The sequence below is a fragment of the Carettochelys insculpta genome, chromosome 1 (genome assembly GCF_033958435.1).
Source record: "Carettochelys insculpta isolate YL-2023 chromosome 1, ASM3395843v1, whole genome shotgun sequence".
Classification (NCBI taxonomy): domain Eukaryota; kingdom Metazoa; phylum Chordata; order Testudines; family Carettochelyidae; genus Carettochelys; species Carettochelys insculpta.
Genome location: NC_134137.1, coordinates 226,670,528 through 226,687,884, shown reverse-complemented (window position 1 = coordinate 226,687,884; position 17,357 = coordinate 226,670,528). Strand labels below are relative to the sequence as shown.

At 42.9% G+C, this 17,357-nt stretch overlaps 2 protein-coding genes across 8 annotated transcripts in view; one reads left to right on the top strand and one right to left on the bottom strand.

Moving 5' to 3' along the window:
* The window catches only part of GSK3B (glycogen synthase kinase 3 beta), a 248,952-nt gene that overhangs the window by 225,746 nt on the left and 5,849 nt on the right, over window positions 1-17,357 (top strand). For 4 of the 5 annotated variants that reach the window (XM_075000572.1, XM_075000574.1, XM_075000573.1 and 1 more), the window contains one exon: window positions 6,751-6,849. The exons of the other annotated variant lie outside the window; for it this stretch is intronic. In XM_075000572.1, coding sequence (XP_074856673.1) covers window positions 6,751-6,849 — 99 coding nt within the window. The remainder of the gene's footprint in view (window positions 1-6,750; window positions 6,850-17,357) is intronic. 5 annotated transcript variants of the gene reach the window in all.
* The window catches only part of CFAP91 (cilia and flagella associated protein 91), a 130,102-nt gene continuing 125,653 nt past the window's right edge, over window positions 12,909-17,357 (bottom strand). For all 3 annotated transcript variants that reach the window (XM_075000566.1, XM_075000568.1, XM_075000569.1), the window contains one exon: window positions 12,909-13,151. In XM_075000566.1, the coding sequence (XP_074856667.1) occupies window positions 13,105-13,151 (47 nt within the window). In that variant the 3' untranslated portion in view covers window positions 12,909-13,104. The remainder of the gene's footprint in view (window positions 13,152-17,357) is intronic.

Sequence of the window (17,357 nt, the reverse complement as noted above, 5' to 3'; positions counted from 1 at the left end):
TACACATTGATACCTGCTCCATAGGAAGTGAAAAATCCACCTCCTTATGCCTGGAACAGAGTCCAGTCCGTGCTTCCAGCTTTAGAACATGGCGCCAGTTGTAAACTAGATAAATGGAGCAAGGGTTGTGTCCATACACTGTAACTTTTCAACCATGCTACAACTTTAATTCAAATCCTGCCAAGAAGCTAAATGCAGCCATAGGGCTTGTTTTCACTATGCGTTGGATCGAGGCTGCAGTGGTGGATCCACCGGCCGTCAGTTTAGCACATCCACTTAGATTTGATCTCCAAGCTCGCTGCTGTTGACTCTAGTATTCCACCAGGATAAGAATAGCCAGAGTTGACGGGAGAGCAGTTCCACCGACCTTACACTGCAGTAAAAATGTCAACTTCAGCTATTTGTGTAGCTGAAGTTGCATAGGTTAGATTGACGGGGGCGGGGAGGTTTTATTGTGTATGAGGCCATAGTCTTTTGACTTAACATGAGTCACAGTAGCCATGGGGGAAGTGCAGTGCATTGGATGTAAAAAAAAATGCCTCCCAGAGAGAGTGAGTGGATGAGCTAAAACAATTAGAAATGTAGTTTAATAACTTATACTGGGCCAATATACAAAGGGAATCTATTGTACTGTTCAGTCTTGTGAGATCTGTAAAATGCACTGTCCACACACAGTACTGTGCAGGTGTTGCTACTGTTGTTGAAATTGCACAGCCTCCCACAGCACTTCCATCCGCTGTCTTTTATGTATTTTTGCCACACTGATGTACCAACCTTGTAACTGATCCTACCAGCTCAATTCCACCCTGTTGTTCCTCAGTCTTGAGTTGCCCCTTTTCATTGCAGGTAAGGTCCCCCGCTTTCATCCTTTCTGCAGACCTGAGGAGAGCTAAGGTGTTCTCGAGTCTGGTACATCCCTATAACATACCTCTCCCCCCATCCTCATTCCAGCTTTTAATCATTTAAAGGCATTTATTATAAATCATTATTAAAAACTACCTTAATGGAGGCCTTCTGCTTTGTAAAAGCAAGGGTATAAAAAGGTTTGAAAACGCCAAATGAGCACTTTAAAAACAATCAGGGAAAACCAGCACAAATATATATCTTGACGTCTGGTAGAGGAGGAGGAGGAGAAGGAATGTTTAGGAAACTGACAACTACTATCATTAGGTAATGTGTCCACATCCCCAGACAACTTTCTCCCCTGATACACAATATTCTGACCTCCAGCCAACATTTGTCTTCCTCCAGTCACTTGGAGAGCTGGTACAGTCTCTCAGTAGACCTCTGTGAGAGTATGTTGGAAGAGATTTGGGGGAGAAGTGGCTCAGGCAGATAGAATCACCCTGACAGAAGCAAGTTATTGTATTTTGATGTCTGAGCCCAGATCCACAGTTCCCCGTCATGACTGAGCGTACACTGCTGACCAGGTCCAAAAAAGGAAAGAATAAAACATGCAATATCAAGATTCCAGATTCTTATGAATGATTAACATATTTTAGTACTGGTTGCATGTGGCAGTACTCAGAGTATACCTGCTGAATGACACCTCCAGAAACTGTTGGGAAACTTGTTATCCTTCCTTTGCTATCATGAGGTCATAACCCTTGGGCTGTGTCAACAGATTCTTGTCCAGAGCACAGACAGTCCCCGGCCAAGCCATTGGGACTGTAGAGCAATTAAACATACCAGTAATGTATGCTAAGAACCATCCTGTGCATTTTAATAAATGCAGTTAAAAGAGAACTCAAATTGTTAAAATAGCATTTGTCTTTTAAAAAAGCACTTGGCTGTTTTGTTCTGAAGCAGTGCTGTCCAAGTCTGGATTGCCAGTCCTTCTAACAGATTGGCTGAGAACCCCTAAAGCAGTGGATAACTTCTGGAAATTGGACTGGTTTCATAATGACCTTTTAAAAAAAATCTTTCTTCATCATTTCCATACAGGATTGGCTTTCCATAAGATGCTAAGCATCACATCATGCCTGCTGCGTATGGGAAATGATACAGAACAGCAAGAACCTATTTGCAACAAATAAAGAGTTTATGGAAGATAAAGTTTATATCTGATCCTGCTGGTAGTTTCAGGGGTCTCTTTTCTAGTTTTTTGGGGTCTTACAACTATCATGTTAAAGCTGTAAGCGTAAAATAGATTCTGTGATTCACAATGTAGTGCTGGAAGGGACGTCAAGGTATCATTCTAGTCTCTCTCCTTGCACTGAGGCAGGACCAAAGGTCCTCAGACCATCCCTGACAGATGTCTGTCTACCCGGTTCTTTAAAACAGTCAAATGAAGGGATTCCACAAGTTCCCCTGGTGGTCTTTTCTAGTATTTTCTATGCTTACTGTTCAAAAGTTTTTCCTAATACTCATCCTGAATCTTCCTTGCTGAATAGTAAGCCTCTTGTTTAGCCCCATTTGGCAGGGAGAGCAATTGATCTTTATAGATCCTCTTTATAATAGCCCTGAACATATTTGAAAACTTATTAGATTTACCCCACCCCAGTTTTACTGAACTTTTAGTTTGGGTAGAAAGAGATGATACAGATTCGAGAAGTAAATCTGTGAGTCATCAGCATAAAGGTGTTAGATTAATTTGTGTTTGCAGATGAAGATTACCTGGAGATAAATTACAAGGGAGGAGAAAAAGGGGACCCAGGGCAAAACCCTGTGGAACCCAACAAAGTTGGAAAGAGAATGAGTAGGATCCTCAAAGTCTCACTGAAGGAGGGATTAGAGAAGTGGGCGGGGAACCAGGAGAGAACACAAGGTGACATGATTTCAAGAAGGTGACTGGTCATTGGTATCAAAGGCACTGAGAGATGATGAAGATGAAGTACTAGTTCTGAATGTTGCCTGGAGAGAAACTTTGACTGGTTAAAAACAGTCTCAGTGGAGTGCCCCAAATTTCTGCTTCCCTGAAATTTTTCTTTCACACTCTAAGTCCACACAGCTCTGATCAACCACTCCCCAAGCTCCCCTCCTACCACTCCCACCAGTGTCCTGTATTTCCTGGTAACTTGGAACTCCTACCCAGTCTTCCCTCACCTACAGTGCCATGGCTGGGCCATCCACCCTGTTCTCCCCTGCCCGCCCCAGTACAAGTGCCCAGCAGGTGCAGTCGCTGACTCCATCCCTCCTGCTACTCTCCATAGTTCCCTCTAATATCCCTCCCTTCCTCTGACTGCTTTCAGCCTTCCATGCTTTGTGGCACCCTGTAGACACCAGCTCCACACCATGTACCTTTTGCTTGATACTCCCTTGGGGAGAAGCGCATAGTGTACAGAGTTGGGTTTGAAAACGTGCTGTTCTGAAACAGGCTCTCTGCAATCACTTGTAATCGGTCACCATGCTGTCGTTAAGTGGTGTCATTTGAAGACTCGTAGTCGGAGGGAGAGGCACTGTTTATTGTGTGTGATGACTTGTTTAGCCATTGGTACCGAACCAATGAGTATGCTAGGCATCTGATATTCCTGTTACTGCTGTGCTGAGTTAGTGATGGAGTTAGTTTGAAGTTTTGCAGTCAAACAGCAGATCAGAAAATGATTTTCTGCCTCTGACAACTGCCATTTTGTCGGTGTCTCTTTTCGGCAGTAAAGAGCGGTCAAGTGTATTGTGATTTTTATCAAAATTTCATTTGAAACCTGGTGTCTCTACATGACTAGAAATCTTTTCACTACACCCTTTGGAGTGCTATATGGCTCCAGCTCACGGGGTCAGATAAAAGAGCTTCTCTTGGAAGTGGGGGGCAGTCTGCAACATACAGGGACTGAAATGCTGACCAGCTTCTCTGTGCTGAGAGGAAATTGCTGCAGGGATGTAGCTGTGTCAAAAGCTTGGTCCTCACCAGTCCTCGTGGCTTCTTAGCAATATTTGCAAACACAGCAAACGATAGTTTTACCAGTGCATTCTGGGATTCCTGAAGTAAGCCACTGATACTGGGAGCAGGTGCTGCTAGGCCATTTGTAAACCCAAACACTGCCTTGGAATGGAGCTAACAGGACAAGCTGAAGTGGTACCTCTGTAATATTTGCCTTCCTTTCCCTTGAGGGGGATATATGTACCTTTGTAAACTGCACTGAGTCCGCTAGAACTGAAATAAGAACACGGTCTCAGGAGTGGCAGCCAGTCCTGGTAAGATGTCTTGGGCAATTGTGTGTGGACAGAAGGTGCTGAAGTCTTCGCAGTCTAAAGACAGTCCAGGCAATGGTGTCTTATAATTGTACTTACTTTGATTTATTAACAGAGTGTGGAGGGGGCTTCAGAATCCCAATGTGGGGATTTGATTTTGACAGGTATCCTAAAAATAAGGTTCTTTTTCATATCTTGGGTTGGGAATTAGAGAAGAGGGAGGCAGGCTGCAGATAACATAAATCCATTCATTCTCTGCAATACTTTGGCATGTACAGTACTGGTCAGAACCAAGAGGTTTGTGCCAGCTGCACACAAGTGGGAGAACACTGATTTAATAGAGCTTTTAACCATATCTTCAATTAAAGTTCAAAAATGGTCAGTTTGTTTTTGGGCAGATGTTTTCTTTCAGTTGTTCCATCCCTCTCTTGTTGAACTACTGTGGAATTCACAGCATTTGGAATTTAGATTCCTGGATACAATGGGAAGGATGCTGGCCTCTTCTGCCTGTTATCTCTACTTCCTCAAGTAGCTTCAAACATGCTTGTGCTTCTCGTAGATCTCTTCTGCCTGAACCTCAGGTGGGCGGGAGCTTAGTGAGTTAGTGACTGTTCCACTTGTGTGAACTGAATCTTTTAGTTGCTGGAATTGGGAAGAATCACAGTGGGATGGAAGCAGCGTTGTCGTGTTGTAGTTATACTGGGTCAGCTGTACCAACATGGGGAGCTGGCTAGGTGTTCTTAGCAGCAATAATTTTTAACTGGGTTTGCCATTTCTAAAACACTCCTGTCCAGGGGCACTGTGTCAAGTAAGGTGAATGACATCTTTGCAGTATTCTTGGTTTGGTAGCTGTCTGCATTTCCACCTTATTTCCAGTTGGATTACATGCCAGTGACAACAGAAAAGTATATCTCTTTGAGAGTCTAAGAGCTGTATGAAAGAGTAACAGAGACAATGGGTTCCCTGTACCAACTGATTTAAGAAATCGGGGGAAAAAATAGCGGAGTAACATCTTTGGGCATGGAGTGGCGAGTAGCTGGATAGTGTCGGTCTGGTTTCAGTTACTGCCGTGACTCATGTTTGCTTCTGGCCAGTGAGAGTTTCTGTGTATTTTGTGGAAGCACAGCCCAAGCCTGTACGCTGGCGAGCAGTTAGTAAGTAGTCCAAACGTGCTTTCATGAGCTTGGCTTCTCCGCCACTTACCTTTTCTTTATAAGGTCATTTGCTGAGAAAAGAAACAATCAAATGGACACAATCAGCCATTGTAGGCCCTAAATTTAATGTTCATGTTAGAGAAAAGGCACAAACTCCTTAATCTGCCTTGTAGATAAAACCCAGTAGCTAGTGATGGTCGTGTACAAAACCAGACTGTTTGCAGATTGACTGGGCTTGGTTTCAGGACAGATACTTCTCTCCTTGCATGATTTATATTAATTACTGTCTGCATACCCTTCTCCCCCAGGAGAGTTCTTGCAATGCGAAGGGTTGTCTTTCTTCTCCTTCCTTGAGGTAACTGTCCTGTTGCTTTATCGCGATATAGCTTCCTTTAGAGATAATCTTTTCCACTCCTGAAACAGCCATCTGGACACGTTCCTTCCTTTCTGCTCCTTTGCGGGCTTCAGTGTTGTACCCTTCAGGCCCGCCTACAGTATTATCACTTGATGACCTTGTTGTCCACCCCATCATATCTAGCTTAGTGTTACTGCCAATTGCCATGATGAGGTGCCTGTTACTCTAAGTATTTTACATTTGGGGCCTCAGTAATGTAACTGTTTTTTCTTTGTTTGCTTTTTTAGAAAGAACAAAAGTAACTTTTTTTGTGTCCCATTTATCTGAACTGAAAATTAAACCCCTTAGGCTTTTCACTGTGCCTTTAAAGAAGGTCTCTGCCCAGGTAGGGCACTTGGTATCACATAAGGGGAAACAGCTACATCAGTAGGGTTAGGGGTGAGAGTCCCAAACTAGTGCAGTTTAATGCAGTGCAGCTGTAGCCCTGTTGGTCCCAATATATTAGAGGAACAAGTGGGTGAGATAATAACCTTTGTTGGATCAAGCTGTGCTGGAGAGAGGGACAACTGTTCAGGAGGCACTACTGTACTGCTGAGATGGGAGAGTCTCTTTGTATCTCCCACCAACCCAAGTTGGTCCAATAAAAGCTGTTACTCACCCAGCTTGTGCGTCCAGTAGACAACTTCATGAGCCAAGGAATTGATTTTTCTAGAGCTGTTGGACAAAGCAATACACTGTTGTCATCAGCCTTTTCGTTTTGGCTGACTGAGACTGGGTGTGTTTGTGGAGGGAAAAGGTGATTCTCAGATAAACGATGCATTAAAGGGCTGCTTCCTAGAGCTAGGATTGGTTGGTGCTTTGCTCACTCCATGGCCATCTCCTTTCTCTGAGAAATGGCTGTTTCTTGTAGCTGATACAGCTGGATTCTTATGCTGCACATCAGCATGGCTTCTTCTTGCTCATGGACATATATGGAAGCGTAATGTGACCTTGTAGATTAGGGCATGCATTTCATTGAGGGTTACGTTTGCTGAGAAACCCGAAGAGTTAATCTGCATGCAGAGGTTCTGTGCGGACTATAAGCTAACTCTGTTTGTTCCACCTCCCCTCCAGAACTGTCAAGTAACCCATCTTTGGCTTCGATCCTCATCCCTGCTCATGCTCGGAATCAAGCAGCTGCTTCAACCCCTACAAATGCTACAGCAGCCTCAGGTGAGAACATGCGCCTGCCTGCCTGCCTGCCTCCCTGCCTGCCTCCCTCCTCACTCTCTCACACAACTCCTTCCATTAAGAAGCTTGAGTAACAAACTCTGGAACAGATGAGGAATAACTGAGGTCCTAACCCATTTTAAATTCATTCTGGTTAGAGTAAGCTCTCTCTGGGCACTTCAGCAATACTAATCTGAGTCCTAACCCAGTTCATTTTGATGATGTATCCTAGCGTCTGTGTCTCTGTCACTCAAATTTCTAGTGTAAAGAAGTGGTATGATGACAATAAGATCACTTTCTAAATCTCTTCCTGGTCAGTTAATTTCTGGAACCCACAACTGCTCTAGGGCCCAACAAAATCTACACTATCGTCTGCTAGTTTTAGTCAAGCCCAGGAAAAAAAGAAATGGTCAGATCAGTAAATGTAAGGTCATCTGAAAGGTTGTCAATCAAATTTTGACTGGATGTGGATCAACAATATTTTTTCACTAATGCAAAATGTGAGCAAAATGGATTAGCAAGGGGTTCACTTTTAGTATATTGATTTCTGCGTCATGTAAGTGGTTGTAGCTTCTTATTGTGGATACCTGTACACCAGCTTTGGGCATCAAATAATGCTCTGGGTTTTTGCCCGCTGCTGAGAGTGGTTCTCGTCTTATTTTCTCTCTCTCTCTCTTAGCTGTCAGAAACTTACAAAACCTTACTATCCTGGACATTTATCATAGTGTGTTGTGATCCGGGGTGAATTTACAAGTGGAGCAATGTTACTTGACGAGGAGATTTCCAAGGAAAACCTTGCATGATATGGTGTTCATGATTCGAGAGGGCACTTTTCTCTTTGAGCCAGTGCTGATCCAGTGCCCCAGTATGCTGTTAGGATTTTGTGTGGGAGAAGATGATGTATTTCAGATGAGCCATAAGATGTGCATGGATTACAAAGGGTTTGCTTAGAGGCAATGAGAAATTAATTAGCGTGAGTTTATAAAAGCAGTGTCCTTACTGTGCTTAGCACAGCTTTCGAAGACCTCACATGGGAAAAAGCACTTTAGGTTAAGTCCTAACTGTGAACTGTACTAAAGATGGCTAACTAATGTCAACATTTTTAACCCTGCTCTTTGGAGCCACTATATATCTGAGACAGGACTGCGTCTTCGGTCCTCTTGAGAAACTTTTGCAGTTACAGAGAACTTTTTATATATATATTTATATATATTTTGTATATCAATATTAGATAACATTCTGTTACATCTTCATAGTCTTTTGTATACCCAGCTTTTTTGATGAACGTGGACCCAAGCCTGTGTAGGTATTACTCATACAAAATTCTTGTCCTGGGAATTTTGCCTGAGTGAGTTTTCAGGTTTCTTTGTAGATGTTTCTGTAACTTGTCTTTTTTCTTTTTCTTAAATGGATAGCATTGTTAACCCTAAGCCAACCCCTTTTACCTCAGGGAAAGGTGATCCAAATTTGTCTAGTCTCTACCCTTTGACCTGTCCAATTAGGATGATCCTTCTAGGAACTTTAGCTCCCTCTGGCATAGCTCTCTGGATGTTTGAGGCTCGCAAGTCACCTTACCATACAATAAGTAATGGGCCATGGGAAAAGTTACAATCTGAACAGATTGAGTATGAAGCGTGGTAGGTAAAGCCAAAAGGAAGCTACCTTGCAAATGAGCCTTCTCTCATCCAGGACAACCACCCAGTTTGGTAAACTGAACATTCAGACCAAGTATCAAGCAGGGGAGACAGCACCGATTGCAGTGGCAATTAAACACTACAAGCTTGCAGTTTTGGGCTTGTGAGAGACAAGATGGACACAATGTGGGCAGCTACGCCTGGCAACAGGTGAAACCCTTATCTACTCCCGACATGAAGAAGAGGGTGCACCACACACAGAAGGTATGGGCTTGATGCTTTAATGGAGTGGACAGCAGTATCAGCATGCATCGTCAAAACCAGATTCTACACCAAAGTACAGAACATACTGATCGTGCAATATTGTGCACTAACCAACCAAGCAGCTGACGATTGTAAAACAGACGTCTGTGAGAAACTACAAAGTGTTGTGAACCAGAGAGCAAAGTCAGATATCTCGATTTTGATGGGTCACTGCAATGTGAAAATTTGAAGCATAAATAGAGACAGAGAGCAGACCATGGGAAAAGAAGATGTAGGCAACATGAGTGAAAATAGTGGGCGTTTCAGTGATTTTTTGTTCCTTCAATGGATCAGTGATAGGTGGTAGTGTTTTTCCCACACAAAAGGATCCATAAGGTCACTTGGGTTTCTGCAGACCACCAGTCAGAAAACAAGATTGATCACATCTGTATCAGCAATTCTTTTAAGATCAATGCAGGACGTCTGCACTAAAGGAGGAGCAGATGTAAATCTCAAGTTCAAGCTCAAGAGAACAACACAAAAGCGACCAAGCCAGGATTGAGATTCAGCACGGAGCAGCTGAAGGATGTAGAGGAAAGAGCCAGGTTCCAAGTGGAGCTGTCCAAAAGATAGGCACTTCTGACAGACCTCCTCCCGAAAGATGCTACCATGGAACAAATTTGGGAATATGCCAGACCAGCCTGGAAAGAGATCCCCAATAAAACATTGGGAAAAGAGGACAAGGCATCATAAAGAATGGATCACAGCAGAAACTCTGAGAAATTGAAGGAACGCAAGGACAGAAATAACAGCAAAACTAGAGCAGCCAAGGCTGAAGCTCTGAGACTGCATTAAGATGCCAACAGGGAAGTTAAAAAGGCTGTAAAACAGGACAACGAGAACTTTGTGGAAAACCTTGCACAGCAAGTAGAACAAGCTGCAGGACAGAGAAACTTTGAACGAGCTGTATTACATCACATGAAAACTAGCTGGGTCACAGCGTAGAGTGGATTAGCCAATACAGGGTAAGGAGGGTCGTGTGCTAACAAACCCAAGTGAGCAGCTCAGTCAATGGAAGGAACACTTAGAAGAGCTACGGAACTGCCCTGCCCACATGGAATCTCCAGAGTTACCACCTGCAAATATACCTCTGTGAATTAACAACAGCAACAGACCTACAAAAGAAGAAATCAGGAAAGCACCTGGCCATGACAGTATCCCTGCAAAAGCAATCAATGCAGGTAGTGAGACATCAGTCAACAAGATGTATAATCTATTTGGGAAAATTTGGGACACTGAGGAGATCCCACAAGACTGAAAATATGGCTACCAAGCAAGTATCCAAAGAGAGGCAACCTGGAAGAATGCAAGCACTGGAGGGGCATCCTCTTACTGCCTGTTCCAAGAAAAAATGTTCAGTAGAATTCTCTTGGAGAGAATGAAGATGGAAATCGATAGTTTAGGGAAGAACAGGCCTGCTTCCAAAGCAAGAGAGTCTGTACTGACCAAGTAGAACTCTGAGTGATCATAGAACAGCTGCTTGAGCGGAACTCCCCCCTGTACATAATCTTAGTGGACTTTGAAAAAGCCTTTGACAGCTTTGATAGAAGCACTTTGTGGACACTGCTGCAACAATATGGCATCCCATCCAAAATGATTAACTTGATCGTTGAGTGTACAAACCCTTGACATGCCAAGTTGTTCTCAACGGTGTCTTTACAGCATCCTTTGGCATACTCTCAGGAGCGCTACAACGGTGCCTTTTGTCACCTTTCCTGTTCTTGATCACAGTGGACTGGATTATGAACAGGACATGATGGCCATCAACAAGGCATTCAGTGGACACTTTTTTCAAATAACTAGAGGGCATTGATTTTGCTGTCGTCAGCCTCCTGTCTCACCAACATGAAAGCATGGAAGAAAAGGTTGCATCATTAGTCAAAACTGCCTCAATGACTGGAATGAACATTAGCAAGGGAAAGACTGGGACAATGAGGATCAACCAGTCCAACAACAACCCCATCCCACTGGGATGGGATAACCTGGAAGATGTGGAGCAGTTCGCCTAGTTGGGGAGTATTATGGGCAGAGACGGAGGAACAGACACGGATATCAGTGCAACAATAGGGAAAGCAAAAGCTTCATTCAAGACTCTGTCCCATATCATCATCAGTCCCTTGACCTAGGTTGTTGGGGCGCCTTCATGACAACATTCCTTATAGTGTCTCTCCATCTTTGGCTGTCATGTGCCAATTCTTGAGTTGCAGCAAAGCTCATCCCTGTCCATTCTTTAATGTTGTCTATTCGTTGCTTTTTCTGTCTGCCATGTCTCCTTTTGCCATGGACTGTGCCTTGCAGTATGGTCTTGGACAGGCCTGATGATCTCGTTGTGTGTCCATATGTGTCCTGTCCCATATGGCGTTCACAAATAATATCTGTGAAGACAACGCTGCAGATCTTCAACACAAATGTGAAGAGTGTGCTCATGTATGGATGTGAGAGCTGGCATACTAAAAAGTCTGCGGATCACAAGCTAGAGACATTCATAAACGGAAGCCTGAAGAACATCATTCACATCAATAGGGAAGACTTTGTCACATACCAGGAGCTTTGGAACAGAGCAGAACAAGAGTCACGTGACATTCAAATCAAGAGAAGAAAGTGGGGATGGCTGGGCCATGATCTCAGAAAGCCATCAACCAGCATAGTCTGTCAAGTTTTCACATAGAACCCACAAGGAAAACGCAAAAGAGGAAGACCTTGGATAATGTGGAGAAGATCTACTGAGACTGCAGGACAACTACTGGGGTTCTCCAGGAGTCAGAAAGAAGTTTTATCCTGAGACAGAGTCAAGTGGAGGAGACTTGTAGATGACCTATGCTCCACTTGGAGTACAAGGGTTTAAGTCAGCTAAGATTTCAGGATTAGGCTCTATTGAAAATTATGTGAATCTGATTTGCTTTATCCCTGCTGTTGTTCTTGGCCATAGAATTGATTGTTTAGGCCCTGAGCAGCAGTGGGGGGGGGCAGTGTTTCCTGATCATTAAACCAGTATTAGAGCAGCATGGGAATGGGTTTGCCATCTGACACAGGGCACCCATACTGACGAAAACGTTTTTCGTAAAATGTTTGCCTTTGTAGATAAACTATTCCAAACCAGTCTTACTGTGTTGTGATGTGAACTGATCATAGTCATAGCAGGAGGTTTGCAAAGTTACACAAGTGAGTGTGGGTTATAATTGCATGGTAATACAGTGTGGCATTTTGTCTCCCTTTATTGGCTAGATTAGTCTGTTTGAGTCTTAAGGACTTCAAGCCAGTAGACTTTGATCAGTTAGCTCAAGTAGTAACTGCTCAGGCTTTAAAATCCAGAGAGACCAAGTTTAATCCTCACAAGCCGCCTATTTTACAGTTTTATTACATAATCACCATCACATCTGATGGTGCTGAAGTGTTGTGATTAACATAGTAACATTAAATCTGTCTTTATAATGTAGTTACTAAAAATTCAGTATATAGCACTGATCAGACCTGGGATGGACAAGTCAATGTTTTTGTGTTATGATCAACATGGCAGATTATCATCTGCATCCTCCTGAGCCCAGAGCAGAGTCAGGATTAGAAAGTAACCTCTAAAATAACCTTTGGTCATTTTCCCCAAACTTAATGTGCTAATGCTGACCAGAAGAGTTAGACTTCTCACCCCCAAATTCTGCCAGCATGTGAAATGCATGGTGCTTTGGGGTGATATCACATCTTTACTTAACATTAGTTGTAGTAGCACCTGGAAGATCCAGTTACATCCATTGTGCTGGGTTCTGTGCAAACACAAAAGATGGCGCAGGCCCTATGCAAATTGCTACTCTGTGTCCATGCACACATATGAAAAATATGTAAGAACAGATGGGTTCAGTCTCTGCATTAAATGCAAAACTCATTTCAACTTAAACCATGGAACCAGCCTCTTGAATATGCATCTTTAACCAGCATCTTGAATACACATACTGCATGTGACAAACATTATATACATAGACACAATCAGCTTTTAATTTTCCTGATGATTTACACCAGCTGTATATCTGGATCAACCCCACCTAAATTACTGAAATGAGGATCTGGTCTGTAGTTTTGCATCCAAATTTGTTTACACACGTAGCAACTGCAGAAATGCATTTAAAATGAAACATTAATAGCTTTATGTGAGCTTAACATGTGAATCAGTCCCTCTTGGAATTTACTGTAACATTGTAGCTTCAAACAGCTTCCCTTTAAAATGCTCCCAGAAAAATAAGGCTCCCAGATTAATATTACCTGATTTCCTCAAAAATGTCTTTGGCCCATGGCTCAGGATGGGGAATCTGTACTCCTGGATGAGGGCATATCACTTGCTTCTAGCCCAGTGAAATATCAGACCTTGAAATGACAGTGCTGTATGAACGAGAATTATTGTAACATTTAAGAGATTTCAAATGCACTAAATTTAAATTATCTTTCATTCAGAGGCCTGTACAGCTGGCCTCAGGGTACTGACATGGGCTACCTTTACAAGAAGGTGGGTGTGAAATTTTGCTTCTGTGCCCAAAGTAGGATTTCTTTGACTCAGTGGCATGCCTGGAATGGCTGTATTCACAGAGTGCCTTTCCACTTGTTCATTATGCAGGTCATCCTTAAAAGTGCCAGTAAAGCTCTTATGCAACATCATGTATTTTATTTCCTGGATCATTAAGTGGCCAGGTAGCTGCTCTGCAGGTCAGCATTTCTACCTGAGGGGGGGCGGGTGCCATCCCACATGGGAGTCTGACCAACATATAGTGCAGGCATGGTTTTCTGTTTCAGTATGCTGTACTAATCCCTTTGGAGAGGTTCCAGCATCCTCAACAGCAAGGTGGGAGAGAGTGGAACTAGAGGTGCCAGCCAGCACAGAATAGCTGCCCAAGACCATGATGATAGTCATAATAAAGATATATTTAGCACATAAATGTGCAGTTTCATCTTGAAAGTGCTTAGAAAGCATTTAATTCTCATCCATGAGAGAAGGGCTAGTATTTATCCCAGTTTTTTAGTTGGGGGTGTATGCACAGATTACAAAGAATGTCAGTGATGGAAATTTCTGGTTGCCAGCCTTGGGCTTACATCACTATGTAATAGTTCTCCGTAGAGAGCAAAAAAGTACAAGATGACCCTGGATTTCTAGGCTTAAAACATCTCTGAAGAATTTTGTCTAATCCCACCCTTCCACTTGAATCCTAATTTGTTCTTTAAGGACTTTAAGCTGTTGGCAGACCACTTCAGTGTGGCCTTCCAGATTAACTTTGCAATATATCAGAAATAAAAATCCCTGTGGCCTTTGACAGGTTTTCTTAAATACAGTAGTGTTTGGAAGTAGTACCCTGACTGCAGCTCCATTTGACATCATTGTCTTTCTGGTAGGATTCTGAGGGACATCACGTACCCAACCAGAAAACACAAGCAATTCCCAAAATTGGCCTGGGAGAAGCAGCAGCAAAATGCTGCCTTGAGGATTAATAGATCGCCACCACTCTTTGTAAGGCTGTGGAAATAAAAAGGCCTAAAACCAGTACAAGATGTTTCCATCCAGTGCAGAGCTGTCAGGCTGATAATGGGGAGGGTTATGGCTGGGAATAGTTTCACCATAAGCAGAAATGCTATCCTATGCCACAACCTGGTGGAGAGGGACTCTGAGTATGCAGGTCCTTTTCTGCACTGTATGGGCTTTCAGTGCAGCATGGTAGTATGGAGAAGCATGGGAACTAGCATATGGCTGTGCTAGTCTTGCTCCCCAGCCTGCATGCTGTTCCGTAGTAGCAGAGAACCTGCAGAAAACCAATACAGTGTTTTTCCTAGAGTGCACATTGGTGTTTGCAGGCATGTACCAGCTGCCTAAGCAGCATGCACAATCTGATCCCAGATTGGAAGATTTTTGTATCTATTGTTGTAGAAGAACCACAAGTATGGGAACCTAGGCTGCCTCCGTGCATACTCCTCTCTCTCTCTCTGTGCACACAGCAGATCAGTCATACGTTCTGCAGGAAGTCAAGCTAGCAGACTCACCATGAGAGAAACAGGTGTTATGTACATCACTTGTGGGTAGACTTTTCCCCATCCCTCTCAGTTTGGTGATAATATTTTAATAATGCTTTTCTTAGCCATAAGCCTCCTTCAGGGTCATCAAGAGTCATAGCACATTCCAGCAATAAGTAAATGGAACGCTCTGTGTATATGCACGCAGTGACTGAGTTATACATATTCTCGCACCAGATAGGGCTTTGACTTTTCACCTTTGAAAAGAGATGCCTAAGGGGGAAGATTTGATAGAAGCCCATAAAATCATGACTGGTGTGGAGAAAGTGAATAAGGAAGTGTTGTTTACTTTCACAACATACAAACTAGGGTTCACCCTATGAAGTTATTTCTTCACGTAGCACACAACCTGTGGAGCTCCTTACCAGAGGATGTTATGAAGGCCAAGGCTGTAACAGAGTTTAAAAAATGAGCTAAGTAAGTTTACAGAAGATAGGTCCCTCAATGGCTGTTAGCCAGGAGGAGCAAGGATGCAATACCACGTTCTGAAGTATCTCTCACTTCTGTTTGCCAGAAGCTGTGAATGGGCTACAGTGGATGGATCACTTAATCATTGCCTGTTTTGCTTATCTATTCCCTCTGAAGCCCTGGCATTAGTGACTGCCAGAAGACGGGATACTGGGCTAGATGAACCATTGGTCTGACCTAGTGTGGCCATTCTTATGTTCAGTGTGATGGAGAGTTAGCCAGTTAGCATGAAAGGACAGCTGTCAGAACAGCAGGGACTACATTTTAAATCTAAGGGCTGTCAAAATGGCAACAATGTACTGTTAAAATATTGCATTGCCATCTTAAGTATACTGGCCTGATTTTACTGCATTTGAGGAACCAGTCTGGGGTGAAGGAAAGCCAGGACTGGAAAGTAAGCTTCTACCCAGAATAGGACTTCCCTTCTTAGCTTGATAATCTACCTTCTGAAGCTGGTTATCGCTTCTCAGATGTGGGGCAGTGATCAGGCTCGCTTTCCATTTTGCCCCATTTTCCTAGATGATGATGTTCTGTTCACTTTAGCTCTCTGCAGCATATTGTCTGACTCTTCAGTCATCCAGTGCCTTGCTTTTCTGGAACCTTTTATTTATCCAAGTTTGTTTTTTCTAATGCAGTGCCCCCAACTATGACCACCAGTAAGTATGGCTACATAAAAAAATTATCAACAAATGTGTGTTCAGTTGCACAGTACATCCCTACTGTTTTGTTGTTTTTTTTTTATTGCGGCAGCTCTTTAGTGGTGTGGAGATGGCATCATCCCCAATTGTTCTGTACGTGGCCTCCAGTTTTCTACTTCAACTGTATTATATTTACCTAAATTCAGTCTGTTCCCTTTTTAATGAGCCTATTTCTCTCAAGATCTTGAGTTTGTTGTTCATCCAGTCTAACTTTAGCTGTGTTTGTTAGCAGCTTTTTGTGCAGTACCATCTGCAAGGCTGATTAGTTTACAATTAATTTTAATTTGTTGGGGAAGGAATAAAAGGGAAAGCGCCCTGTGCTGACCCCTCACATATTACTTTTCTCCAGCTTTGTATTTGGGATTGTCATAAATTTCTTTTTCTTCATGGTCTGTCTCAGCCAATTTTATATTATCCATTTCACCAGACAAGAGTTTTCTAGTCCCTTGATTTTTTTTTTGTGTGGTACTACTCTAGATACATTTCTTTTTTTCCCCACCAGACCTGTAGTGTGCACAAGAACGATTATCCACTTTTTGTCCTCTGTAAAAACATATGGTCAGTTTGCCATCATTTTTATGTAGAGATTTCTATGTGGTCACCTCTAATATTTTACCCAACTAACAGCATCCTGGCTTTTGTTTTTATCCTTTCTTAAAAATTTTTTCCAGGCTTCTTACACCTCATCTGTTCTCCCCAAACATTCATGAATGCATCACCAAAAACAATGAGACTCTTCCTGGAAGGACCTTTTGGTCACAGTCAGAGATCCTACTTGCAAACAAATTTATATTTTGTTATAAACTGCAATGATCTGGGCCTCCCCTGGTCCAGGAGATAAAAGGATGCAGTTGAAATGACTGAATGCCCAAAGGAATAGGGAAAAGAAACAATCCTTTGCTGCACTTCCTTAGAAAGCATCCTGATGCATGTCCTCCTTAAACTCCACAGTTTCTTGCCACTGGACACTGTTGTCTGAGTTAAGGAAGTGAGAGCGTGTTTGAGTATTTAGCGCCAGGCACTGAGCCTACAGTAATGCAGGATGATTGTGTAATCCCTGTTCTTGGTTTTAGCCTTGACATTAATCCGCTTCGGCAGTTAGGAGGGTGGCAAGTCTAACTTGTTCTGAGCAACACAAAATAAAGCAATGGACTTGAAAAACACACATTGAGGAAACACGTGTGTGACTTACACGTAATACGTAAGCTGTTCCTACCAAAGACTATGGTTTCTTGCTTTCTGTGCTCATTCACACATTTAACAGATGGCTTCTTCTAGATAAAGACACTGCACCAATGGGGAAGCTTGTGGTAGCCACACATACTTCACCTATCGGTTTTGAAAATTCAGGTGTACCTTGCCATAC